Source organism: Nannizzia gypsea, genomic scaffold, assembly GCF_000150975.2.
Source record: "Nannizzia gypsea CBS 118893 supercont1.2 genomic scaffold, whole genome shotgun sequence".
NCBI lineage: Eukaryota > Fungi > Ascomycota > Eurotiomycetes > Onygenales > Arthrodermataceae > Nannizzia > Nannizzia gypsea.
In genome coordinates, this window is record NW_003345200.1 from 2,143,884 (window position 1) to 2,169,848 (window position 25,965).

A 25,965-nucleotide genomic window follows, 5' to 3' on the forward strand; every position below is an offset into this window, starting at 1 on the left:
CTGGCTTCTGAGCTTGGACAAGAATGGGCCATATTGGCCTAGCTGGCATGCATCCTTCCGCCGGGCGTTTTTTTACCATGGTTCTCTGGAATCCCGTTTTGTTTGTTGGTCCCCCTTTTGGTATTCCTTTCGCTTTTACCATCCAAATTCCGGAGCTCCTAGATACTTTAGCCTCCAATAAGTGAATACAAGGGGTTTCTTTACACAAAATAAATAAGCACGGTCAACTCCCTTAAACACTTCATAGATGTCTGCCCGCTAGTCAACCAGCCAAGACATAGTAATCTCGTTAAACTTAAGGAGACACTGACTATTTATAGCTAGACTTTCGAGCCCCTCAGGCTGCCGTGAATATCTCCCCAGCTAGTATATCGACTGCTTTCCACGGCCCCTTTCTACTAGAAATTACAATAGACGTTGTATACTTATTTACTCTACTATATCACAGTCTAGTTGGTTACTCGACTATGGCGGCCCAGCAAACTATAGATGCACCATGGCATGCCGCGTTTCCAAACCCCACGGCCACTGCTGGGGCTGTGAGCCGCTCTGAAGTCCTTGGGTGGCTATCAAAGAGTGATGGACCGCTAGACTATGTGTTAGTAGACGTTCGCAGAGTCGACCATGAGGTAAGGCTGGACTGTTTGACCAGGGCTTCATAACCGAACACGATATTAATCAGGGCTGAAAATGCCGGCACTGATGTTTTAACCGAGATCCTATCACTACCTAGGCAGTTATCATTTACCGACGATCTATTCTCTTGATTATGCTCACACATTTTGTCTCTAGGGAGGAACGATACGAGGGTCTATCAACCTACCAGCCCAAAGTTTCTACGCATCACGCCCAACGATATACAAATTGCTAAAGCAGGCTGGTATTAAAAAGGCCGTCTTTTACTGCGGTGAAATACCCTTCTTTTAGTTGCACTCTGTTTTTAGTTTGGAGTTAGTACAGCCAGCTGATAAACGGCAACAGGTTCATGCAATGGCCGAGGGCCCCGTGCGGCAGGTTGGTTTGCCGACTACCTGCAGGAACAAGGGGACACTGATATCCAAAGCCTTATCCTTGACGGTGGCATTAAAGGCTGGGTGAAGGCTGGAGAGGAGTATGTGGCTACTATGGATGGCTATGATCCCGCTACTTGGAACCTATGATTCAAGAATTTCTATTTAGAAGCAGAGATATATGAATATATTAGTTGTATCTATTGAAAGAAGGCTGTAAATAATACATATGCGTAGGAGAAAGAACAGTGACATAATTCTTGCTATTCATGCCAGGCATATAGTCAAGAATTCAACGAAAGATATCAGCTTTTAGCGCTGCAAAAGTATTATTGCCGAAAATTCATAACGCTTCAATGGCCTTGAGGAGGATCTCAACCCCACGGTCGGTAGTAGTCTCATCGGTACCTTGGCTAGACTCCTTCAAGATCCAGGAGACATCACTCCACCAACCCAGACCAATTAGTCCGCCACCTTTTCGTTTCTCTAGACTCTCCTTCATACGACTAGTATGTTCCCATTGCTTCGCAGCAATTTCTGCGCCTTCCACCACTTTGGACGGAATACCGCACATTGAGGCACAGTGCATTCCGAAACTGCCTTCAGCGACGCCGTCTTCCAACTTGTAGAGGAATGTCACGCGTCTTTCGGCATCATCGACGTGAATTCGCATTCTGCGAGCAGCAATTTCAGGATGTCCCTCAAATTCAGCCGCAAGTGAGTGATAGTGAGTGGCAAAGAAACCTAGGGCGCCTATATGGGTAGCGACGTGATGAAGTACTGCTTGTGCCACAGCAACACCGTCATAAGAGCTAGTTCCGCGGCCTAGTTCGTCCAATATGACCAAGGAACGAGGTGTTGCCTCGGAAAGAATTTTCTTGGTCTCAGAAAGCTCGACAAAGAAGGTGGATTGAGCAGCAAATATGTTGTCATTAGCCCCAAGCCTGGACATAATACGATCCACAGGAGTTAGACGAGCATATTCACAGGGAACATAGCAGCCGATTTGTGCCATAATAACGGCAGTGCAAGTCTAGTGAAGGTTAGTTTGAATATAAGAGTAGATTATGGTAAGGCTATGGAGGCTATACTGACCATTCGTAAGACTGTAGACTTCCCTGCTGCGTTTGCACCCGTAAGAAGATTGATATTTGATGAATCTCCTCCAAGTTTGACATCATTGGGAATGAAGTCTCCGATATTGGGCATCATGCACGGATGGCGGAGCTCTTGGAAATCAAGTACACTGCGCTCATCATCGACAAATATAGGACGACAACTTGGGTGTCCTAGCGCAGTGGAAGCCTTGGCCAATCCGATCAGACAATCAAGCTGGGCAATTATTTTCACAGCTGCGAGCCAACTCGAGTAATCTTTGTCGAAACGCGCATAAAACCTGCCAGCAACACCCTTTACAATCTGAGCGTGCGTCTCCCGAGCTTCCTGAAGTTTCCGAATCAATGCTCTTAGCTCTGGGAAATAATATCGTTTGACCTGTTTAGTGGCGGACATTTGGTCCCAGGATTTTGGTATGTTCTTGATCTTAATTGGGACTTCGAGTTGGTAAATTTCTTTACCGTTATCCTTGAAAACAATGGTAGAGCATTTCAACTCCTTTCTGGTCCTGTGTAGCACCTGCTCTAAGTCGTCCTCTAATTGCTCAATGCCCTTTCTTGATGCGTCAAACTCTTCCTCGATACCTTCCTCTGGAACTAAAATGTCACTTTCTCTAGCCTTAGGGCGGTCAAATGCTGTCTCCCAAAATTTCAGGAGACCATTCAGATTGGGCATGGCAGAGATTAATTGACCAATCAACCCATAGCCGGATCCAGCTTCCTTCAGAAGTCCCATCGTATACTCAATCTGTTCAAAACCCTCAAGCACACGAACGAAATCTTGAGCTTTGCATGTGCCGGCATGAACCCGAGATATAAGTCGTTCCAAGTCCGGCATTTTAGTTAACTGTGACGAAAATTGCTCACGAACAGTGCTATCTGCATTCAGAGATTCAACAGCGTCAAGCCGGGCGTTGATCTTCGTGGTATCCATCAGGGGATGACAAACCCATTGTTTAAACAACCGTTTACCAAAAGGTGTAACACAGCGGTTGAGTAACTGGAATAGAGTCCCTTCCGAGCTGCCATCGTATGTGTTTGCGAAAATTTCAAGGTTGATTAAAGTCTGCCCATCCAGCACAAGGCTGGATGCTTTCTTGATTGGATCGTACCAGGTGAAATTCCCTATCGTGATGAGGTCCCGTCCAATCTTTAGCATTTCGAGGTATTGTAAAAGAGCTCCCAATGCTGACATGACTAAGTCTTTATCACGAGCGTCCTGCAGTACCTGAGGCCAGCCTGATACATAACTTCCTTCTCCTGAAACGAAATAGTCGCCAGCATCAAGTTCCCTAACAGTGACGTCGGCCTCCCAGAACTCCTTTCCCGGCTTTAGGTAATTCCAGAGAGTAGTTGGACCGGTATTGTTCTTCAATATCCTGAGGGCCTTGGTAGACATGACAGACTTCTCAAGTAACAGTTCTTGGGGCCTGGTCTGAGCAACAAAGGTTTCAAATCTTGTCATATCCACATCGTCAACGAATTGAGATAAGAAAAACTGTCCTGTGGCTGTATCGACGAACGAAATACCAAAGGCTGGTAGGCCATCAATGATAGATTCTTTGATTGCCACGCAGTATGTAGACATATCACCCTGGATCATTGATCCTTCTACCAACGTGCCAGTGGTAAGAACGCATGCTAGCTCTCGCTTTATGACCTTGTCTTCCTTTTGTGCTTTGCCTTTGTTGCCTTTATCTTCGCGTTCTCTCATTTCTTTGCTCAGCGCAGACTCCGACTGGTCCACACGGGCGATCTTGAAACCCTTTGCGACAAATTGGTTTGCCCAATGGTCGAGACTCATTTCGGGCACCCCGACCATACGCATATTGACTCTATCCGTGAGTTTGAGATCAAAAAGCTGATGGCCGATAGTGGCATCATTTTCGTATAGCTCGTAAAATTTCCCTTTCTTGAAAAACACGATGGTATCCCAAAATTTCTGCTTGATCTCCCAATACTGCTTCTCAAATGGCGAAAATTTCGTCCATGCTAGAGGAGGAATGTATAAAGTACGAGGGTCATAGTCGGGATGACCAAGTGGATTTTTATCCATATCCATAATCTTTGCAAGCCATGGGTATCGATTCTCCGGCTCTGTCATGTGGGCCTTTTTTGGCTTGTTACTGGGGCGTGTCTCTGATTTGGCCCGTGGCTTTTGGGGTTGATATGGCTCTACATTATCGGGGTCATAGCGCCATTTTTGAGTCGAGCCAGACGTGCATTGAGGGATCTCCGTATCCACATCATCACCAGGTATTGGTGGTGGGCTGCTCGATTCTTTCTTAGATGGTGGCTTAGAAGGACGTTTCCGTTTCTTAGATGACTTCACCTCTCCTTCTGAATCATCGTCCGGGACAACAAAGTCATCGGTATCTGAAATATGTTAATTAAATCGTTAAATCCTGCATCTATCGGTGTAATAGTCATACCATCCATGTATTTGTCTTCGTCTTCATCATCAGGCTTGAAGCAGTCTTCATCACTACTGTGGGCTCCGGTCCTTCTTCGCTTCTGAGATCGGCCTCGTGCGCCTCTCCTCGCTGGCTGAATAACATCCTCATCCTCAGATTCTTCATAACTTTTAACCACGGTCCTCGCCTAGATAATAGTTAGCGAAGTTATCCAAGGAACAAATAAAGCAACTATTTATGGGGCCATTGTTAGCATACCCGTCTAGTGGGAGTGGTTGAGGTAGAGGATTCGTGGTTTCCCGCAGATATTTTCCTTACTGCGGTCGGTGTATCTTCTTCGGGAGGTTCAATTGCATCGCTACTCGGTACTGGAGTGATATTCTGATCGTCATCTAGCCTCTGTTTCGAAAATTTGGATCTCACCGAGCTGGTGGTAGTTATGCTGCGTGGACTGGTTCCAGATGGAGAAGATGCTGGCGCATTGGAACTTCGCTGAGAGGATGAGGGTGCCGAGGGTGATGATTTGGGTTGAAAAAACCCCAAAATGGACCTTTGGTTCTTGTTCATATTCTGTGTACTTGGTGTTGACCGCTTCAGTACGCGGGAGGGAGCAGGAGTCGCCTGCGCGGATGACCCCATCCTCAAAGAGATTAAAGGAAATGACAAATGAGAAGTCTAAGATGCATCTGCATGCGATAACAAGTGCAGGTGAATGAGGCAAAATGCTAGGTGGTAAAGATAAATGAGAACAGTAACTGGTATGTTATGGCATATGTAAATGTACGAAAGTTGAAGAAAACCTCTTTGGGATTGCCATTAAATGAGTTCCGCTTATCTTATCAGACGAACGCGAAAGCGCGTTGAGCGCGACCTGGCACGTGACACCCGGAGTTTCCATTACCTAAATATATTACATAATCAACTTCTCTGCAGCATCAGAAGGAATAGCTTCAAGTAAACACGGAATGTGAGTGAGACTGGTAAATGGTATTATTATACAGAATTGCGTTAAAAAAAATATGGTGATAAACCTGGAGCGTATGGTGCCATCCAATCGCCAAAAAATAGAGAAACCGGCATCCCAATGGAGAAGAAACTAGTGTACAGCATGCACCGGATATAACGACCAAACGCTCCAATTGAATCAGCAACGAATAAAAGAGGTATCATGGCCACGCCTGTCGCTGTTCTCGCTCTTTCGCTAGTTCTGCTTCTTCCTCCTTCTCCTTTTGGTCAGACAATTCCTGGAGTGAAACAATCTTTGGTTTCCGGCCGCCAGCAGACCCTCCAGCAATACCTGGCCGCTGGACTTGTCGCCCAGCAATTCTGCGTTTTTTGGCAAACAGATCACGATCTTTTTGGTGTTCGTCTGCCGAGTCCTTCTCAGGCTCTGATTGCGGTAAGGTCAAACCTTGTTCTTCGAATTCCTTATCGCTGATGACTTTGATAATTTTAACTCTCCATTTCCCGATTCGCAGAATGAGCAGGCTCCCGTCAATAAGGAACTTCTCTGTAACATCAGCGGGCCATGTTCTGAGAGGGACATAACTTAGTGCATCGCCCATTTGCTCTGCACCACTAGGCATACAGCCAACCGAGGCTCCATTATTCACAATGATCCGGTGTCCTTCTTGCTTGGAGGAGACCATTCCGGCAGAGTAGAGGATCTTGTGAAAGTATTGTCCCACCACCAAAGAGCGAGGTAGAACTAAATGATGCGTTGGTGCGGTGAAAGCGTTCATCTGGGGGGCATTTTTGTTTACCCCAGCATTGATAAACTCCGGGATTCCAGAAGGTGAGAGTGGTATGGACTTGGTGTCTGACTTTGTCGATGCTGAGCCCTGGGGCTGGAAGATGGCTTTATGGGCTTTTGATGCATCCTCTGCTTCTTTAGGGCCATGTACAAGCTCCACAAACTCTTGCGCTAAAGCGTGTTGAGCAATCCTACGAGAAGGTTCCTTATTGTGTTCCTCAATTATTTCGTGGATGCGGACGGTTGGGAGGAAAGTAAACATTTTTAGTAACCGCTCCATGTCCTGGTCAGGTTGACGCATAAAATACTATGTCCTGTCAGCCTGTAATCCTGTAAACACGTTCAAAAGATTGGTGGTATATAACACACCTGGTAAAGGTCGTAAGTCGACGTCATATCTTTGTCCAACCATATCGAATTACCAGCAGATTTGCCGATCTTTTCGCCCGTCGACGTAGTCAGCAGTGGTACTGTGAGTCCAAAGGGCATTGATAACTCTGGGTCTTCGCCTGGCTTGGTTTCGATCGGTGAAGTTTTCAAGACTTGTTTAATGGTATCAATTCCGAATTGGATGTTGCCAGACTGATCAGAGCCCCCCACTTGAATCATAACTCCTTTCTGATAAAGATGCCACCAGTCCCATGCTTGCATTATCGGGTAGCAAAATTCAGTAAAGGACATGCCGCTTCCACTCTCGAGGCGCGTCTTCACCCTGTATCCAAGAGCGTCCGATAAGTGTCATTATACACGGAAGAGATAAAGCCAAGAAGTGTAACAGGTGTAACTTACGGCTCCCGTCCCAGCATTGTTCCTATCCTCGCATGTTGTCCGAGGGTGCCCAGAACATCAATAAGCGTTTCTTTATTCCACCAAGTGTTATTATTCTCTAGTGCTCGTCTCCAAGCCCACTCCCATGAGTAACCGTGCTTCCCGCCGTATCTTTCGAACGAGGCTCCAAGTTTTTTTAGTTGCATATGCATGTTAGCAATGTATGCTTTTCTAGAGGCGTTGCTAAGAAGGGGTCGCGCTGTCGTTCGCCCGGTTGGGTCTCCAACCCGTGACGTAGAACCACCCAACTATAACCTCATGTTCATTAGGATGAGCCAAACTCCAGAAAACAACTTTTAAACAGTTATAAACTGCTTTTGTAGGGCACCAAAAATCAAGCGCTACTCACAAGCCAGACTGACTTCATGCCATGTACGTAAGCCCATCCAAGTATCATAAAAGGAAGCATGTGTCCGACATGCATCGAAGGTGCAGTAGGGTCGATTCCGGCATATAATCCAACCCGTTTATTCGTAATCATCTTATCTAGAGCATCACGGTCCCTAAATGGGGGAAAGAGTAAGAGTAATCAGTCAGCAATTCTTGTCAAGCCTGTCAAATGATATGGAAAATAATTGCGCTCACCCCCCAATAACTGAATGAATAAGCCCTCTTTCCTCCATAAAGCTGAGAAAGCTCTGTTTTTTGCCTTCTTTGATTTCCTTCGCCCAACCTTCCCATTGCGCCTCTGCTTCGGCCATCCGGGCTAGGTATCTTTGAGTAATGCATCTTCTCTGGACGGCGCCGGGCATCGATCTGAGAGAACCGAGAGAACTTCTCTGAATTGTTATTCCTTGCCGAGACAATACACATTGTGAAGGAAGAATATCCCTCGAAAGGGATTGGCACACAGTAGAGCGCATCATTGTCGTGTCCTTATTGATGCGGAGAAGCAAGGGTTGATTGTGATAGTGAGCTTTTTGACAAGATGGAAAAATATTAACGCGATAAGCGCGAGTTAAAATGCGTGGGTCTAATTGCCGCGAAAAACTAGCTAGTAACAAAATTGAACTTTAATAAAAGGTAAAGACACTGTTAGCGTCACATCATGAGTACCTGAACAACCACTTCATTACTCCATTTAGAGTCCAACCCCATTTTCCTCCAAGCAGTTAGAATATCAATTGATAGGACGTAACCACCGCGGTCAACCCCTTTTTGCACTGTTTCAACCGGTATTGGCTGTCCATGGAGCAATACCATGAAGTTCTCTGTGATACTCCTTTCTCCCAGATCAGAAATCCATAGGCCCAATCTACCAAGTGCCTTGAGAGTAACATTAAACCTAAGGTCATTGTCTGGGACTATCGATATGTCTGAGCTGATTATAGCCGCAGCTCCCGTCATTTTATCAAGCAGTCCTAGCACAGCAACCTTAACTTGCGAGTTCGTTCCTTGGACAGACGATTCCCTTTTTTTGGCAATATCGAATGCATAAACGGGGTATACAGTGAGAATATCCCACCCTTTTGGTTTTAAGGTCACGAGGACTGTTGAATGTGTACCAGATGGGCTCATTGGCTTTGTGACATTCCCCGACGTGTGGCTGCGGATGACGTACTCGTTTTCATTGCTTGACAGGACTCCAGGAAAATCGGATATAGGGAGGAGAGAGGAAGCATCTTCCAACGAAATATTAAAAACGCCTAAGATTCCGCTGCCAGTTCTCGCCCAGCCAGTGAATGATCCAATTTTCAACAGATACCCATCGTCATAGTTATTATACACGTCCCTGCTGTATCCCACAACACTAGGACGGAGGATCACTGTATCCCCTCTCGTTGTTGGGGCAGTCATCTGGTCAATAATAGCCAGATCATGTTTTCCAGGCTCATCTGTTATATAAATGACGCCGCCTGAAACGCATCTAGCGGCTGCATGGAACGATGCATAGGAATGGGAGGTTTGAAACATATCCCAATCCGGAATAACGTTGAGATATCTTGTGAGCAAGCTGTTATGGGCATTACAAAAGGTATGCCAGGTATGAGAAGATTCCACGTCTGGAAAGAAGTCATCCGAATTTCTCAGGACGAGCCGAGGTTTGTTGGTGGGAAGAAGAGAATGAAATATGATTTGCGGCACCTGTGACATGCAGGATATGGCCCTCGCTTGAAAATGTCGTAACATTGATATGGACCAGGAATCTTGGTACGTTGCCATACAGCGCTGCCGAACGTTTGCACCTCTGAAGGTATCCAAAGCGGATTGTACGTCTGTCTTCACTGAATCCACACCTGCTGACGATAAAAACTCATAAAAGTCATTATAAAACAAAGGCACGTCGTCTGGACTGATAATTCTGATGTTGCTGGAGGCAAATTTATCAGTTCTTTTGACCTCTATTGTGTTATACTTGGACGCTATTTCACCGCCGGGTGAAATGCCACCCCAGTAACCCAGAAGAGCGTGCCATACAGCAACGTGCTTTATCCCCTGATTTTGTTGACGGATCTTAGAAATTGTCTGGCGTAGACCATGTGGAAATCCCTCCTGGTTTGCTTCGAAACGTGTCATGCCCCTCTCAAACTGCGATTGGCCTTTGTTATCCAGAGACTGCCAACCGTCGTCAATGATAAGACTAGAAATTTGGATATCATTTTCCTTGAGAGACCGAAGGGTATTTAAAATACTCTCCTCAGTCAAATTACGACCGAGTGAATTCCATGTGCAGTATGACAATCCATCATACCATTCTGCTTGCCATTGTGGCCTTGGCCCATTGTCTACCATTTTTTGAATTGGTTGTTGACATTGGTCAGTTGATTGTATATGCTGTGAAGTCACTGAATAGCCTTGTGATTTCTTTCGAGCTTCATATATTGCTGCTGCCATGGCGATCTCAAACGAACTAGCAATTGCGGCTACCGCCTCAATTTTTGCCGCGCAGTTGTTATCATTTAGTGAGCTTATGATAACTTCACCCTCTTTACCTGATTGGAAGACAGTCAGAACACTATTAAGGCCGCTCACAGAGACCAAAACCAACACAACGCCGTCTTTGTATACGAAAGATGAGACCAGAGCGTCCTCTTTCAAACTGTAGTCCGTCGTCCCGTGCCGTGGCGCCAGCCATGAGGACGAAGCTCGGATGAGAGAAAATGTCCGAACATATTCCCTTGGAGTACCGAGCAGAAGTTTAGAAGACTTGCTCTCTTCGCTGATAGCCGGCTCAATATGTCCACTGATATTCCAAAGCAAAGCACCTGCTGCATCACTCCTCCCAGGTTTAACATCAAGATTATCATTCATCGAATGCAGATAGTCTTGCAGGGAGCGCGGGTTTTCACTCGATAAAGGTTCCAGTGGTTCGATAATAATCTCCCCATTCTTAGATTCAAATGTTTCATTGACCCATTGCCATGTGCCATCTGTTCCCGTTCGATATTTAAGAGTAAACTCTGCATATTTCCCATCTGTAGGAAACGGTATTTCGGCAACAAATGCTTGTCGGAAGCATTTATCTGATATTTCTTTATTTATTACCATGGGCTGAGAGGCAGGAGAGCTCTTCAGTTCAAGTTCTGCCCATACGTCACTCGAGATATTGTGCCAGATCGCAACTTCGCAGGGTTCCTCTGGAATCTGACGAGTTGATTCAAGCACAACTGTAAACCTCAAATTCTGTTGCATAATTACATGTGTAAGCCTCTAAGTTTGTATAGATATCAAAGCACTAGAAAAGGTATATCTCCTATAATAAATTCATTGAGTATAGACAAAACTGGTTTGCTTACATTTTCGAGGCCAACATCACCTGCTGCTCCCCTTTTCCGTTTCATAAACGTTATCTGGCCGAGAGGCGGCCATGAAGTTATGTTAGAGAGAAAACACATCTTTAGGCTCAGGGTATATCGATTTTGAAAGGCGTTCTTCCGTTCTAAGAGCCACAAAATAGTACTTGTTGCCTGCTGTCAAGAAGGCGTTGAGATAGGGTGGCACCTGGAAGCCCGCCCTGTCTGAGTTGGATAAGTCGCTATTTAGGTATTCTCGTCACTCCGGGATAACGAGGTCGCGCCATATAATTAACTGGTTAAACCAGTTACAGCTGGCCGGAATACACCTTCCTTATTTCGACACAGTGGTTAATTAGCTGGCTACTTAAGTGTGGTCAGACCTTGGTGGCCATGAGATCTATTGGATGCAAGTTGGTCATGCACGCAACATCGTTCAAATTAAAATAACTAGTTAACTAATAACTGCCTCATGTGAACTCATATTCTGTGGAGGACATGAGCAGATATGTACTGAGACCCGTTAGTTAAATATACTGTCGCTCCGTTTATACTAGTTATACGATCCGTTAATACAACTGCTTCGTATATGTGACGTCGTCAGCGGCATCAACCTTGAAGATCACCTCCCATGCCTCCAAACGTCACAGTCTTAATCGTAAGGAATTCGTCGATTCCATACTTGCTACCCTCCCGGCCAAATCCACTCTGTTTTACTCCGCCGAATCTAGATTTCGAGTTAGCAAATGCCTAGCTAAACTGGAGTAATAGACCGGTTAAATGCTTACGGGGCAGCTGTATCACTGATAATCCCGGTGTTCACACCAACCATGCCGACCTCTAGGGCTTCGGCAACACGGAAGATGCGCTGGACATCCTTGCTGTAGAAGTAGCCGGCAAGACCAACTTCAGCGGCGTTGGCAAGGTCCACAACTTCCTTCTCCGTCTCGAACGGATAAATGCCAGCTACGGGGCCGAATGTTTCTTCGGATGCCATTCGCATATCTTTTGTCATTTCGGTAACAACCGTAGGGAAAAAGAAGTTCGATCCCAGTTCAGAAGCTCTGTTTCCACCAATAATTACTTTTCCACCTTTGGCTTGGGCATCGCCGACATGTTCATGTACTTTGTCAATAGCACGAGAGTGGATGAGCGGCCCATGTGTAACCCCTTCATTAAATCCATGGCCCAACGTAAATCCTCCTACCTTCTCTGCGAATCTAGAAGCAAATTCATCATAGACGCCTCTTTGGACATAAAGGCGGTTAGCACACACGCATGTTTGACCCGAACTGCGGAATTTGGATGCAATGGCACCGGCAACAGCCGCGTCAATATCAGGAACATCGTCAAATACAATGAAAGGTGCATTTCCTCCTAGTTCAAAGGACAGCTTTTTCATCGTAGAGGCCGACTGCTTCATCAGCAGCTTTCCTACTGCTGTTGAGCCCGTAAACGACACTTTGCGGATTTCCGGAGCAGTCGTAAGAGATAAACCGATTTCAGGGGTGTTCTTCAATGCGGTAACTATATTTACTACGCCCTTTGGGATCCCCGCACGGGTAGCCAGCTCGGCAATAGCATTTGCAGTGAATGGTGTCTCTCCCGGGGACTTGGCCACCACAGTACAGCCAGCAGCTAATGCTGGTGCGATTTTTCGCGTGATCATGGCTGCGGGAAAGTTCCAAGGTGTGATAAAGCCACAAACGCCAACAGGCTCTTTGATTGTCATGATTCTGTTTCCAGGAACTGTAGCCGGGATAGTATCACCGTAAATCCTAGGGGCCTCTTCGCTGAACCATTCGAAAAAGCTGGCGGCATAGTTGACCTCTCCTTTTGCATCGGCTAATGGTTTCCCGTTTTCCCATGTAATAAGGGTTGCTAGATCTTCAGCATTGTCTAGCATTAATTGATGCCACCTTCGTAGCATCCGTGCACGTTCACGAGCAGTGATCTTTCGGAAAGATGGGAATGCAGAAGCTGCGGCATCGATTGCTTTCTGGGTATCCGCTGGTGTGAACTCTGGACAGGTGCCAATGAGTTTACCAGTTGAGGGATCTATATGGAGATTCACATAGCAGACAACAGTCAGAATTTGAAATCAGAGATTCAATGACTGGAGAAAAGTACCATGGACCTCAAAGGTTTCGCCAGAGTTTGCATCCACCCATTCTCCATTAACATAGCATTTTTCAATAAATAAGGATTTATCTTTCAACTATTATGGGTTTTGTTAGGTTATTTTTATATAGGCTTTGTCAAAATAAACCATTTACCTGAGGGACTGTATGCATGGTGTAATGTCGTCTGCCATAGGACGGCGGCGGGATCCGAAAAGAGTATGCAATACGTCGTCGAGAAAATTGCTTCGATATCGAACGAAGAGCGACCACCATCGTGGGTAGGTAGGTCAGGAAAGATGGAGGAAAGCCAGCTATTTAACCTGGATGGCGGAGCTGTGTTGACGTACCTGGGAGGCGGGGAGCAAAGGGCGTATGTAAGGTGCGGAGAGCTAGGGTCAAAGCAGGGCCGGCCCTGGATCCAGTGACTAGTACTCTCCCCAGGTGGTGTAAGGCGGGCACTTCGAATTAGCAGGTTATTCCCATGGAATTAACCAGACGGAATATATTGTCAAACCGCAAAAGCAATAGCAGTTCTTGCTGTGGTTGTTGTTGTTGTGAGTGTTACTCACTTTGTTGCGGTTCCGGCTGTCTGGAAGCTATTTGACGCGCCAAGACGGCATCTCGGTTCGGCGACATAAGCTTAACCTGGCAATCTCGGCCTGGGGAAGCAGCCGTGAAGGGCGTCGAGAAAGAGGTTGTATATCTTTATGTAGCAGAAAGCTGGTAGTATAGTTACAATAATTGCTATTTACCAAAGCTGAGTACTCCTACACTTAATATCATTTATACACCCGCTTGGCAAGCTGAACTTTTGACTCCGCTAGTAGATCCGCATGGGCCTTTTTAAGATGCTGGTTAAGATTCCATGCCCTGGAAAATCCTCTCAATTGACGCGGACAGCCTGCAACGGGACAGTATCTTGCATCTTGTTTTGGATTTTCAATGCCACCGAATATTGGTCCGCTTTCCATCGCTTTGGCTTCCATAAATGACTGATCTGAGTCCGTGTGTTTCCAGCATGGCATGCCATTATCTGTTTTCCCAAGTTGCACTCTACCTTCGTCCATCGTCGTAAATACTTGGTCTTCGCCAAACAGATCTGCACACCGTCTAGAAGCCCTCAGGACTGCATCGGTTGGCCACCCAGTCAACGAGGCCACGCCGAGAATCTCACTCCAGTCACGAAGGCCAAACCGTACAGGCCGTTTTTGAGTGTTCACATGTGAAGACTGGGTAAGTATAAAGCTATCAGAATTATTCTCGGGATGTTGTAACAGTGAATTGGGGGTAATTTCGCCTTCGCTACCATCACCGTCATCATCGTCCTCAGACTCTACCACAGAGTGAGAGAGGCTTTTTTGGCTTGGAGAACTAGCCTCGTCACTTAATGAGCTATTTTTGGTTCTTGGGTTTGACGGTTCCTGCTCTTTTATCGATCTCCGGGACATTGCAGTGCATGTATTTCGTGCCGCCTGGAGATTCAGTAAAAGACCGTCAAGCTTTTCCAGGATATTTCGTGCCTCCGGGCGAAGGAGCCTCCTAGACTCCTCATCATCAACCTGTGTTACAGGATGGAGCTCAGGTCCGGGCGGGACAGATTCCCTTGATCCGTTTTCATCCTGGGGAGGCGGATTTTCGTTATTCATTTGTTCCAGCGATCCCTCCCTCTCAAAGCGTTGAGCACCGCGCCAGTCCCAGGGTCTTGCATCAAACCTTTGCCTGGATATTCTCATCATGTGGGCAATGATACATTCTTCCAATTCCGCACTTGGCCTGTCGTCTGGGGCCATGCTAATTGTCCAGGTATCGTCTGGATCTCTGTTGATACGTTCATCCGCTCTGGGAACTTCGTCAGCAGGCATAGGCCAAGCTGTCCAGCCCCTGTTAGGAGCAAATGATGGCAGAGAATCGTACGGTGCTTCAATCGAAGCTCCATCAAACGCTCTCCCCACCAATGCCCTAGCCTTAATTTTCTTTGCTTTGTTCTTAAGCACAAACGAGTTGTATAGGTGAATGGAAAGGTCTCTTGACTGTATGGTTTCCAATGCGGCAAATTCGTTGCGTTCCCGTTTGGTCCAGCTTCTCCAGGTAGATGGTGGCCCATGAAATTTATTCATACGCGGAGAACTTCTCTCCATCTCTTCAAATGAAGATGGAGGTCCATACTCTTCGTCATCAGAGTTACCAATATCGCTGGAAAATGGTATCGCTGTGTTTTCGCTCTCAAAGACGTGTGTTTCGCTTTGGCCATGATCATCTTCCAAGTTCTCATCATTCTCAAAGCCAGAGTGAGATGAGCTTCCCCCGGTAACAGCATACTGGGCTTCCTGGTTGCTTTGTATTTCACCTGGATTAAACAGAGATACATACTGCCCAGAACCTGCAGAAACCGGGGTGGACGACATCCTTCTCAAAGCACAATGAACTCAAAATAAGCATAGAATGAACCGGCTCTTAAGTAGTTTAATGATATAGTCCAAAATCGATTTCCATCATGGAATAGTAGATTGTATCTCCTAACAAGCCAAGGGATTAATTATGATGAATATTTTTTATCAATTTGCAAGACAAAATTTCGACTTCTAAGTTGTCACTAAAAGCCTGAACAGTCACGTGTTGGTGACCAGATGTCTGGGATATTGATCTTGATGGCTATTTGAAGAATTTAATAACATAAAAATTTAGCCAGTGGAATAGCTATACGGAGTATACCCAGTCGTAAATTAGCAAAACGATTTTATTTCATCTTTTGATTTTGTTCTATATCCTATATCCTCATCAACATCGGCTATAAGATCCTTCATTTTTTCGTAAGACCCTGCTCAATCTTCCGTCGTTTCCTTCTGAGCTTCTCTGCTTCTTCCTCCTTCTTCTTGTTCGAGTACAGCATTTTATCGAGCAATTTTCGCTTCTTCCGGCTGAGCATCATCTTCTGCCGTTCAAGTTCTTCTTCGGCCTTCTTTTTCTCGGCGGCGTACTGCTTGGACTTGGCTCCCTGGCCCTTCTTCTTCGATTTCTTTGCCGACTCGGGCTCGTTTACCGGCTGCAGACCCAATGCTTCCGCTTCTAGCTCCTTTTGATGCTGTTTCTGGGCTGCATCAGCTTCATCTTCGGATTCTTCGTTGAAGTCTGGCTCCTCGCCAAAGCCACCAAAAGATTCATCCGCATCGGCGTCGCTGTCTTCCTCTTCATCCTCATCTGAGTTTGCAATATCCATGCCACCATTTAGTGACTCTTTATCAGATTCTTCTTCTTCATCAACGGCACCTTCCTTCTCATCCGCCTCTGCAGATTCTTCCTCTCCCTCTTCCTCCTCTTCACTCTCCTCCTCTTCCTCGGCAGCCCTCTCGGCTTCGCCTTCTTCTTCTTGGTCCGCCAGGCTCATTCGAGGGTCATACTCGCCATTAGATGGCTTAACCCATGGGCTAAGATGAGGAGGTAGAATAGCACCAGGTGCATAGAGGTCTGGCCTGAGAAGCTTCCCATCATTCACGCAGTCCCATACCCATTGGGGCTGGATGTATATCCGACCGGGAATTCTATGCCCAGGTCGTACTCTAGGAATTGATTCTTCGCCTTCTTGAGGATTCTGGGGTAATGGAGGAAGGGCCGACTCTGCGAGAGGGGGACGATCAACAATTTGATGTGTTATCCTGGGGTCCAATTCGTTATGCGTGAATGCTCCGTCTCCTAGCACGGAATCCCATCCTACACGCTTACAGCCAAAGGCACGTAGCAGAAATTCAAGAGGCGCACGAGGGGCTTCTCTTGAGATGAAAATGGTAAGTGGTGCAAATAAGGCGGCAGCTTCATTCCCACTAATTTGCGGCTGGGGGAGAGTGTCCGCATCTGGCGCTGTTGGCTCAAAGGTATCAATTGCATCCTCACGTTCAGCCGGAGTCTCCTCTGCTGGGGCTTCAGAGGTCGTGTCGATTTTGACATTCTTTAGGATTGTGTTAACTTTTTCCTGAACCTCCTTTGAAACTGATTCTGATTCTTTATTTTCGGCGGCTTCGATAGCAGCATGGTTGCCATCTTCAATTTTCCTGCCTTCCAAAGTAAAGGCCGCAAGCTCTGCGCCCTGCTCATCACTCCTAACATCAAACTTTGGAGGATACACAAGTCCAATGGAGGTATACAGACGGAAGTTAACAAAACCAAGCAGAGTTGTGTAGAACTCTACAAATGTTCCCATGATTCTGAAGTCAATATCGCCAGCTACCTGCTGCACGAAGCGGTATGGAACGAGCCATAATATATCCTGACCCTGGATTGTAGCTTGATAGTAGATTCCCTTTATCGAGAGGAAAGATTTGCGAAGCGAGTTGGTCGCAATCAGGTAATGCTGAAATTCATGGCATAGCCTTTGGCAGCGGGCGATGGTCTTTGGGGGAACGGTTGCAGTAGATGGGAGGTTGGCGAAAAGGAATAGTAGCGACAAAGCATCATCTAGGTCGTGCAGAGCATCGATGAATGTAGGATAGCGCTCCTTGACAAGATGATCAAGGGTAAGCTTTGGTGCAAGGTTCTTCTCCAAGCGTGATGCATCTCCAACCTGGCCACGTCCGAGGGCTCTGGCAATCTTCTTTGAAAGGGCTTTCTGTTCGCGAAACCTATTTAGGAGTGGCTCATGAAGCAGATATTGTATATCTCGAGTGTAGTAAAAAGTGGTGTTTGGGGTTGCTGTCTTTGAGGCCTTTTTCTTGTTCCTAGGTTCGCGAGGATAGATTCCTGTATACGGGAGTCAACACTGCTTCCATATCAACCGCAACCCTGAGCAATTATAGGGCATACCCTTAAAAATACATAGTCGCCTGAAATCGGGGAGTGAAATTTGCAGCTTTCTCACGGCCTGTGTTCTTGTAATGTAGTTTTTGGCCTGGCCAGAGGTTCCTGTTTGAACGTGTTAGCATAACTAAGTACTCGAGCAGAAAACACCCACTGGAGTAGACAGTACCTTTCTTCTTAATCTTCCCCATCTTTGCGACCTTTGCGACAGCCTAGTAAAAGTGCAGATATGTCGTAGATAGAAACCGGCGCAAATCGGTTTTTTTTTCTTCTTCTTCCAAAAGTTCGAAACTTTTTATCACAAAAAAAAAGCTCGAGATGGTCCGAGCGTCTCCACTTTATCCTTTTTTCCGCGCGCTAAAAGGAACGAAGGCAAAGAAGAAGCGAAGCAGAAGAAGCTGAAGGAAGAAGAAGCTGACTGGGTTGACTGAGTTGACTGCGATGCTCGCCCGGCAGAGGTACTGAGCGATGCCAATTGACAGGAGGAAGCTGGGTGTGTTTGGGGCGGCGGTCGCCCTGCGACTTGTCCTGATCTTGCTGTTCCCCGGCCTCCCTGACCTACTGACTGGTCGTGTCGAAGTGTCAACTCCGATCAGCAGCTTTAAGAGATGTGCGTACAACCAGCAATTTCTCTTCTGGTCTTATGAACATACGTGTTAACCGTCCCTTTTTCTCATGTTATAGTGCAAGAAGGCTTGTTCTTATATCTTCGGAATGTTTCCCCATACGACGGCGGGGTGTTTCACCAGGTGCGCATTTAGACCTCACCCTACGATGTTGTTGCCATCCCTTTGCTGACCGAGTATTATGGAATACAGGCACCTATATTCCTCCCGCTGTTTTCCCTCCTACCGCAGTCCCATGGATACACTCTCCTGACGGTTCTTGTTTACACCCTGCTAGATCTCATCAACGCCAATGCGCTAATTGAGATATCAAATTCGGGCGAGTCGGTTGTGTCACGGCTATTCACTTCTCCCAGAAAGAAGATAAGATGGGATGGTGTCGCTATTGTGATTGGGTATAGCATAATCTAGCTCTTGCGAATATACATATGGCATCTAACAGCTACCCTTCTAGATACCTATTTAACCCCTTTACAATAGCGACTTGCCTAGGGCGCCCTACCACAGCTTTCACAAACACCGCCATAATATTTGCGATATCGAGTGCGATTACCGGCAGGAGTGTTAACTCTATGCTGGCCTTGGGCCTGGCATCCTACCTTTCCGTCTATCCCGCCCTCCTGTTTCCACCTTTAGTCTTGATTTGTTATGATCGTTATATCAGCAAAGTAAAATCTGGAGGCAGCAGCATACCATACGCCGCGTCACATTTTCTCATCTTCACTGCGGTTATTGCAGGATTGTTGGTCATATCGTTCGGTATAACTGGCTACTCGTGGGACTTCGTCTCTGCCACGTATGGCGCGCACATATTGGTTCCAGACTTGACCCCCAATGTCGGCTTATGGTGGTATTTCCTGATCGAAATATTCGACCCGTTCCGTGAATTCTTCCTAGGGGTATTCTGGTTGCACTTAGCAAGTTACGTGGGCGGCCTGACCATACGCCTAAGGCGGCAACCGCTTTTCGTCATGACATGCCTTCTTGGTATATTCGCCATCTTCAAGCCCTACCCCAGCATATCGGATGTTTCGATATACCTGTCGTTCCTTTCGCTCTACCGACACGTATTCCCTCGTATGTATTACCACATCCATATTGTCCAATTCAACCCACTAACACAGCCTAGTAATGCGTTATACCTTCCTTTCCGTATCGGCGTTGTTGTATGCCAGTCTTCTTGGCCCAATCTTTTATCATCTGTGGATATACGCAGGTTCAGGAAACGCCAATTTCTTTTATGCCATCACGCTGGTATGGAGCCTTGGACTCTCTATCCTCGTTGCGGACTCACTATTCGCTGTTCTCAGGGATGAATGGGACGAAGAAAGGCCAGAAGTAAGAGGGAAAGAAGCAAGACAGATATGACGATATAGCTTCAATTGATATCGGGTACCGTGATATCCATCCTCTCACCGCTATCACTTGTAAGCGGCTGGGACATAATCATATAATCGTATTCTTTCACCCTTCCGTTCCGCAATTTGACTGGCTTTGGCGAATTCTCATCTTCTGTGAAGCCAAGCCGTTCGTAAAATCGAATAGCGCTCTTGTTAGATTTGAAAACCGTGAGCATCCCTTTTCGAAGGCCGATATTTTTGCCAATGTCTTCGAATATTCGAAGTAAGTGTTTTCCGACACCCTTGTGCTGCACCTCCGGGGCAAGGTGAACTTCATAACAGTAGAGCACCTGTATCTCGTCTTCATCGGTAGCCATAAAGGACAAGAAACCTCCAACGGTAGGCATAGCCAAACTACCTTCGGCTTCATGATTTTTTTTGGCAACAAGCACCATATACCGCATGTCTAGCAGTTTCATTTCTTGTCTCTTTTTACGAGCTGACCAACCGCAGGCTGACTGCTTATATGCTGCTGAACTGGTGAGATATATAAGATCATAGCACGCATTCATATACGGTTCAGGCATTGAGGCAGCAGAATAAAACTGAACTGAGTAGGTAATATGTCCAGGCTCTCCGGGGATGTCATCTGAGCACCGGGCAGGGATCCGGATAGTAAGATCTAAGGCATATGATGGTATATATCGATGAATAAACTCGCTGAATGGAAGCGAATTAACACTTTCAATAAGTGATTTATGATCTTTTACACTCGGTTCTGCCTCCCTCTTAGTATGAAATGTTCAATAGTCGGAACTCGAATCGCACCACCAGGCTAGTCACCTTTTACGCGTGTTTTTGGTATGTTTATAGGACGTTCAGTGGGTGGAGGCAAGTCCGCGGCCACCGTTGGCCCTGAGTTTCTTTTTCGCTTTTTAACCAGCATTGGTGTGGTGTTCTGGTTTTGAGATGAAAGGGTGAGATTGTAGATGGTCGTCGTTGAGTGTTGTAAGGTCTGAAGCGCGCTTTAACTAATAGGCACCAAGTCGCGGCTATTTTGGTTATCGATAAGAGCCTACTACATAGCTTCTGTTCTTCATATCAAATTTTAACCATAGTCGATTTTATTTAATATTCTTATACCCAGGTCTAAAAAAACGATAGTAAAGGATAAAGGATACCAATGTTCATGATTTTATACACCCAATGAATGACTGGCCATGCAAGGGACCATCCGATTGCTGGCCGGGGTTGCGAGACCGGGCTCTAGGTTGAAGCCATCACCCTTGAATTTAGAGCAGGTAGGCCGTGTATTTTAAAAAGTTTACGCAAATAATTTCAAAGAGCCTGGGATATACTGACAGAATGTTTCTAGTTCTTAATACGCCAGCGGGTTCTAAGCCTATGGCGTGATATCCTGAGATCAACCAAGCGTGAGCAACCCGCCACCTTCAAAAGTGCTCAATTGTCTAATGGTTAATGACTGAAATGCCACTTGGATATTTAGGGATACCCAACTCATCTACTAAACATGAATTACGATCATTTGCTCGTGGAGAGTTTGAGCGGCATAGAAACGTCACGGATGCGGTATGTCCAAATATCTTCTCCCAACCATAAAAACATGTTTGTAACTCTGTAATAGGGTCATATAAGATATCTACTTTCGGTACGGCTAATTATAGCGAATATTTTTGCACCATATACCCATACAGAGTACTGACATTCTATGAACCTAGACTGGGAAGACAGAGTTTGATACTATGAGACGGTATATTGACGAACAGATCGTCTAGCTGGCCCGACGGCGGCCTCTTCTTGAATTCATCCAATCTAGAGATCTTTCATTTGTGTATTATACATGTGTACATTACTTCACAGAGCGGAGCTCAGCTAAAACTGGCCGTATGCTCCTTTCCAAACCCTGGCATTACAATGGCCACAAACGCCTGTCCCGGTTGATAATATACAAATTGCAGCGATTGAAGATAACCATAATATCCTCGGACTTTACTTTGAGCCCCATGATAAATTTTTCACAGCCGAAAGTACACCGCCTGAGGCCCCATCCTTGCTGTCACCGGATTCCTTCGCTGATTCCTCTGGGATTTCACGACCTGCGGCATCCGGCGCCGAGTCAGCCACCAAGGGCTTCACTTCAACTCCCTTTGCAGCTTGTTCAATGGTGGCATGTCTGCTCTGCCAGTCTTTATCCTCCTGATCTCTTATCTCTAATTCCTTCAGCCAGGCATCCCGCTTCGCCTGCTGTTTCTTTAAGTCCATGGCCTTTTCTAACTGTTTTCGCTGGTCCCGCTCTGTTTTGTAATATACACTGCCGGCGCAGACGGCAAGTAGAGTGAATGCTTGTGCGTATATACGGGCGCGGAACATGCGGTTGACTTGTACGGAGTCGCCCATCTTCATAGATCGGTATGCACGAAACAGAGCATAACAGGTTGCACCGATTCCTATTTGCGCCCACCAACCCGTTAGCAAACACAATCTATTTTACCAGGACTAAAATTTCCATGATGTTCAGAGAACCAAGGAGGAGAAAGATGAAATCTCACCTAGAGGAACCAGAGGCTCTTCTTTCAATCGCCGACCCAGCTTCTTCCAGGCACTGTCCTGGAAAAAGTCTCTATGGCCAAGGTCAGTTCGAGCCCCGAGGAGCGAGCTGTGCAGATATGACTTACGGGTCGTCGTCAAACGAGGACGGTAACGGCTTATCACCCATTGTGCTCAACAGTCCCTTTTATGACATAGAGTGAGGCATAGGAACTGCCTTGTTGTCTGTATCTACAAGGTAAACCGTCACCTCCGGCATGGATGGCCCGGATCGAAGATAGAGCGGAATTTAGTAGGACCGAGGCTCGCCCGTCGCAAAATCGATCGATTTCTCGTCATAACATTCGACACGCCGTATATAGATTACTTGACCATCAGGTATGTTTTTTCTAGCTAGAGACGGCAACTTAGGTCGTTATATGACAAGGCTTTGACTGGCGACTTGGTTGAGCCAGGAAATAAGACGACTAACATTCGGGTATGAGCTCTTCGACTAGCTATATTTATTGAACAGCCTACAGAGAACTCCGTAGTTGATCGCTCTTTAACAGTCAAAGCCAGTCAACAACAAGATATACTGGAATAAACGTGTATTATGGCTTGCGATGCCCGCACTGGTCGTCGAATATCTGTCACCCACACATACCGCTTCCCTCCCTCTCTTCACCAGAGCGGCCAAAGGAAGACCTGCAAGACCGTGACACATAACATATGCCAGCAAACATCCTCACCGCCGGGCGCACCTGCATGCAATTCACGAAGGACAGAGAAATTCAAACAGTGTGGAATCCGACATCGGCAGCGCTCGTGGCTCCCAGTGTAACCTGTGAAAGCAATAACTCTTTCTAGCCGTACTTCGTAGATGCAAAAGATGCAGGGATACACAGGAGCATCACACTGACTGGCCTTTCACTGACAGCTCTTCATCTTCGTAGCTGTCAATTTATGATTCACACCCGGTGATAACCAATTAACTGGGGCTTATTTAACTAACCAACCTCGGGGCTTTTTGGGCGATAAAGGAGAGGGAAAAAAAGAAATAAAAATTGCATCATAACCAGTTAGAATTTTAGTTAAACAAAAAAGTGTTAAAGAACGTCCTTAAGCTAAATATATAAATTCTGAGGAGCACCAGAGGAGTCATAAATCCTTGCTTGCTTGCTTAGCTACCTGTCCAGGCCAGCTTGCATTTCCCGTTATTTCCTTAGCTGTTTAGCCACCCGGAAGTCGTTGGTAGAAGGCGCAGTTTCGTCGGGTCGTAGCCAGCTCACGGAGACCACAATGGGCGACCAAGTGCCCAACGGCGCAAGAACTCCTACTCGGAACACCCTCTCCTTGACCGAGTACACTACTGCTCCCTCTCCTCCCTCCAAGTCGGGGGACTCTCCGCCAGAATGGGACATTCCCGAGGGATTCCTGCTGCCAAACGGATACCCAGATGTATGGTCGATAGCTCGAGTTTTGGTAGACACGGCACGCTAACAAGTTCTCTGCAGTACATACGGCTCATCCTGACATCTCGAGTATATGATGTGATTCAAGAAACTCCTCTTACGCATGCTGTCAACCTCAGCAACCGGCTAGAATGCAAGGTCATGCTGAAGCGGGAGGATCTCCTGCCTGTCTTTAGCTTCAAGCTCCGGGGTGCCTATAACAAGATGGCGCATCTACAAGGAGAGAAGCGGTGGAAGGGAGTTATCGCTTGCTCTGCTGGTGAGATTAACGCTGTTTCTTTTTTTTTTCTCAAGATTAATTCACCAACATACACTTTTCACTGTTGGTAGGTCGTACGTATTGACGCTGTGTGACTAGGAAACCATGCTCAAGGTGTTGCATACTCTGCACGCCAATTGAAGATCCCAGCTACAATCGTCATGCCTTCAGGGACCCCAGCAATTAAGCACAAGAATGTCTCGAGGCTGGGTGGGACGGTCATCCTCCATGGGCAAGATTTTGATGCTGCAAAGGAAGAAGCGCAGAGGCTCGAGAAGCTCCATCATCTCACAAACATTCCGCCGTTCGACGACCCGTATGTCATTGCTGGACAAGGTACATGCGGCATGGAGCTTCTCAGGCAAGCAAACCTACAGAACCTGGAAGCTGTGTTTTGCTGTGTTGGAGGTGGCGGCCTGATCGCTGGTGTAGGTACCTACATAAAACGTATTGCGCCCAACGTTAAGGTTATAGGAGTCGAGGCAGCTGATGCGAATGCTATGAAACAATCTCTGGCTTCTGGAACACGCATCACGCTCAAGGAAGTTGGCCTATTCGCAGATGGTGCTGCTGTGCGAGCAGTGGGCAAGGAGACCTTCCGACTCTGCAAAGAAGTAGTTGACGAAGTTATCGAAGTGTCGACCGATGAGACCTGCGCAGCAATCAAGGATATGTTTGAAGATACCAGATCCGTCGTCGAGCCCGCTGGAGCTCTAGCCCTAGCCGGCTTGAAGAAATACATATCGAAATACCCATCAAAAAACCCCAATCGAGAACTAATCGCCGTTGCATCCGGAGCAAACATGAACTTTGATAGACTTCGATTCGTGGCAGAGCGTGCTGGTCTAGGAGAAAAGAAGGAGGCCTTGCTACGTGTTTCCATCCCCGAGCAACCAGGCTCCTTTGCGAAACTTATAGACGTCGTAATGCCGCATTCTGTCACAGAGTTCAGCTACCGGTATTCCGGTAAGGAATTTGCTGATATCTTCATGGGAATATCACTTTCCACTTCATCGGACGCTCATGACCTGCAAGCTCTGACCTCTCAGCTTCAAAATGGAGGCATGGAGGCATCAGATTTGAGCAACGATGAGCTTGCAAAGACGCATCTTCGGTATCTTGTCGGTGGACGGCCAAGCACCCCAGATGAAAGACTGTTCATGTTCGAGTTCCCCGAGCGTCCCGGTGCCTTAGAGAAGTTCCTGACTACCCTTCGCCCAAATCAAAATATCACTCTCTTCCACTATCGAAATTTTGGAGGAGATGTTGGTAAAGTTCTGGCTGGTATCCAGTGTCCACCTGATGAGAGAGAATCGCTAGGAGCATTCCTTCATGATCTCGGTTATCCTTTCACCGAGTGTACTGAATCGCCGGTATACCAGATGTTCCTTAAGCAATAGCGGTTGGTCATGAACGCTGCCCGAGCTTATAATGATTGATATATTCTTCAAATATTCCAAAAAGTACCCAATAGAGTAATAATTGGATCATCGGGTTGTCCAATTTATTGTTTCCGCCGCAGGATAGCAGTTCATTTGGTATGGCAGTTTATTGTATTCTTCCTGTAACTACCCTGTGGTGTAGATTTCTTAGTTAAAGCTATGTGAGGGTAAAGACGGTCGTGAGTTTTAAACATGTCAATTCATATGGCAATGACAGGAACATATCCCAATCTCTTGGTTAAATAGCCTAAGGTCTTGCGCATCGTAAGTTTGCAGGCGCGGCTGGCGGCTAAATTCGGAACTCGGTAAAATAAATTTCCCCAGCGCCAAGACACCTTGGAACGTCGAAATCTGAACGAAGATGGCGAGCAGTTAGCAAGGTCTAAAGAAATAGCAATTGACATTCTTAACGAAGAAAATTACCCGTTTAATCCGGTTATTGACGATTCCGAAGGCTCTATATCCTCAAAGCTTGGTGGTCTTGCTATATAACAACCATTGACCCTTCACC

The 25,965-nt window shown here is 46.5% G+C and overlaps 12 protein-coding genes across 12 annotated transcripts; 4 read left to right on the forward strand and 8 right to left on the reverse strand.

Annotated features, from left to right (window-relative positions):
• Positions 1-467: 467 nt before the first annotated feature.
• Positions 468-1,160, forward strand: MGYG_02822 (hypothetical protein; the record flags this gene model as incomplete). Its single annotated transcript, XM_003175245.1, has 3 exons — positions 468-629; positions 793-907; positions 982-1,160. 3 exons carry the CDS (start codon positions 468-470, stop codon positions 1,158-1,160), a joined length of 456 nt encoding a protein of 151 aa, XP_003175293.1.
• A 193-nt stretch (positions 1,161-1,353) lies between these two features.
• Positions 1,354-5,178, reverse strand: MGYG_02823 (DNA mismatch repair protein msh6; the record flags this gene model as incomplete). The annotated part of the gene is made up of 4 exons (XM_003175246.1): positions 1,354-2,043; positions 2,106-4,501; positions 4,558-4,726; positions 4,798-5,178. 4 exons carry the CDS (start codon positions 5,176-5,178, stop codon positions 1,354-1,356), a joined length of 3,636 nt encoding a protein of 1,211 aa, XP_003175294.1.
• A 527-nt stretch (positions 5,179-5,705) lies between these two features.
• Positions 5,706-7,821, reverse strand: MGYG_02824 (tyrosyl-tRNA synthetase; the record flags this gene model as incomplete). The annotated part of the gene is made up of 5 exons (XM_003175247.1): positions 5,706-6,599; positions 6,662-7,004; positions 7,082-7,368; positions 7,470-7,623; positions 7,706-7,821. 5 exons carry the CDS (start codon positions 7,819-7,821, stop codon positions 5,706-5,708), a joined length of 1,794 nt encoding a protein of 597 aa, XP_003175295.1.
• A 340-nt stretch (positions 7,822-8,161) lies between these two features.
• Positions 8,162-10,956, reverse strand: MGYG_02825 (DIN10; the record flags this gene model as incomplete). The annotated part of the gene is made up of 2 exons (XM_003175248.1): positions 8,162-10,744; positions 10,858-10,956. The coding sequence occupies 2 exons, from the start codon at positions 10,954-10,956 to the stop codon at positions 8,162-8,164; spliced, it is 2,682 nt and encodes an 893-aa protein (XP_003175296.1).
• A 507-nt stretch (positions 10,957-11,463) lies between these two features.
• Positions 11,464-13,148, reverse strand: MGYG_02826 (succinate-semialdehyde dehydrogenase; the record flags this gene model as incomplete). Its single annotated transcript, XM_003175249.1, has 4 exons — positions 11,464-11,581; positions 11,643-12,912; positions 12,985-13,072; positions 13,131-13,148. 4 exons carry the CDS (start codon positions 13,146-13,148, stop codon positions 11,464-11,466), a joined length of 1,494 nt encoding a protein of 497 aa, XP_003175297.1.
• Positions 13,149-13,756: 608 nt separating this feature from the next.
• On the reverse strand, positions 13,757-15,382 carry MGYG_02827 (hypothetical protein; the record flags this gene model as incomplete). Its single annotated transcript, XM_003175250.1, has 1 exon — positions 13,757-15,382. One exon carries the CDS (start codon positions 15,380-15,382, stop codon positions 13,757-13,759), a length of 1,626 nt encoding a protein of 541 aa, XP_003175298.1.
• A 395-nt stretch (positions 15,383-15,777) lies between these two features.
• On the reverse strand, positions 15,778-17,956 carry MGYG_02828 (pescadillo; the record flags this gene model as incomplete). The annotated part of the gene is made up of 3 exons (XM_003175251.1): positions 15,778-17,708; positions 17,772-17,870; positions 17,920-17,956. The coding sequence occupies 3 exons, from the start codon at positions 17,954-17,956 to the stop codon at positions 15,778-15,780; spliced, it is 2,067 nt and encodes a 688-aa protein (XP_003175299.1).
• Positions 17,957-18,233: 277 nt separating this feature from the next.
• MGYG_02829 (hypothetical protein) lies at positions 18,234-19,858 on the forward strand (the record flags this gene model as incomplete). Its single annotated transcript, XM_003175252.1, has 5 exons — positions 18,234-18,375; positions 18,450-18,514; positions 18,584-18,786; positions 18,834-19,468; positions 19,521-19,858. The coding sequence occupies 5 exons, from the start codon at positions 18,234-18,236 to the stop codon at positions 19,757-19,759; spliced, it is 1,284 nt and encodes a 427-aa protein (XP_003175300.1). The 3' UTR covers positions 19,760-19,858.
• MGYG_02830 (hypothetical protein) lies at positions 19,770-20,677 on the reverse strand (the record flags this gene model as incomplete). Its single annotated transcript, XM_003175253.1, has 2 exons — positions 19,770-20,519; positions 20,582-20,677. 2 exons carry the CDS (start codon positions 20,675-20,677, stop codon positions 19,770-19,772), a joined length of 846 nt encoding a protein of 281 aa, XP_003175301.1.
• Positions 20,678-20,951: 274 nt separating this feature from the next.
• MGYG_02831 (hypothetical protein) lies at positions 20,952-21,527 on the forward strand (the record flags this gene model as incomplete). The annotated part of the gene is made up of 5 exons (XM_003175254.1): positions 20,952-21,032; positions 21,107-21,164; positions 21,239-21,321; positions 21,377-21,400; positions 21,471-21,527. The coding sequence occupies 5 exons, from the start codon at positions 20,952-20,954 to the stop codon at positions 21,525-21,527; spliced, it is 303 nt and encodes a 100-aa protein (XP_003175302.1).
• A 214-nt stretch (positions 21,528-21,741) lies between these two features.
• MGYG_02832 (mitochondrial hypoxia responsive domain-containing protein) lies at positions 21,742-22,468 on the reverse strand (the record flags this gene model as incomplete). The annotated part of the gene is made up of 3 exons (XM_003175255.1): positions 21,742-22,199; positions 22,302-22,372; positions 22,428-22,468. 3 exons carry the CDS (start codon positions 22,466-22,468, stop codon positions 21,742-21,744), a joined length of 570 nt encoding a protein of 189 aa, XP_003175303.1.
• Positions 22,469-23,580: 1,112 nt separating this feature from the next.
• MGYG_02833 (threonine dehydratase) lies at positions 23,581-25,412 on the forward strand (the record flags this gene model as incomplete). Its single annotated transcript, XM_003175256.1, has 3 exons — positions 23,581-23,739; positions 23,796-24,012; positions 24,112-25,412. 3 exons carry the CDS (start codon positions 23,581-23,583, stop codon positions 25,410-25,412), a joined length of 1,677 nt encoding a protein of 558 aa, XP_003175304.1.
• Between the last annotated feature and the right edge of the window lie 553 nt (positions 25,413-25,965).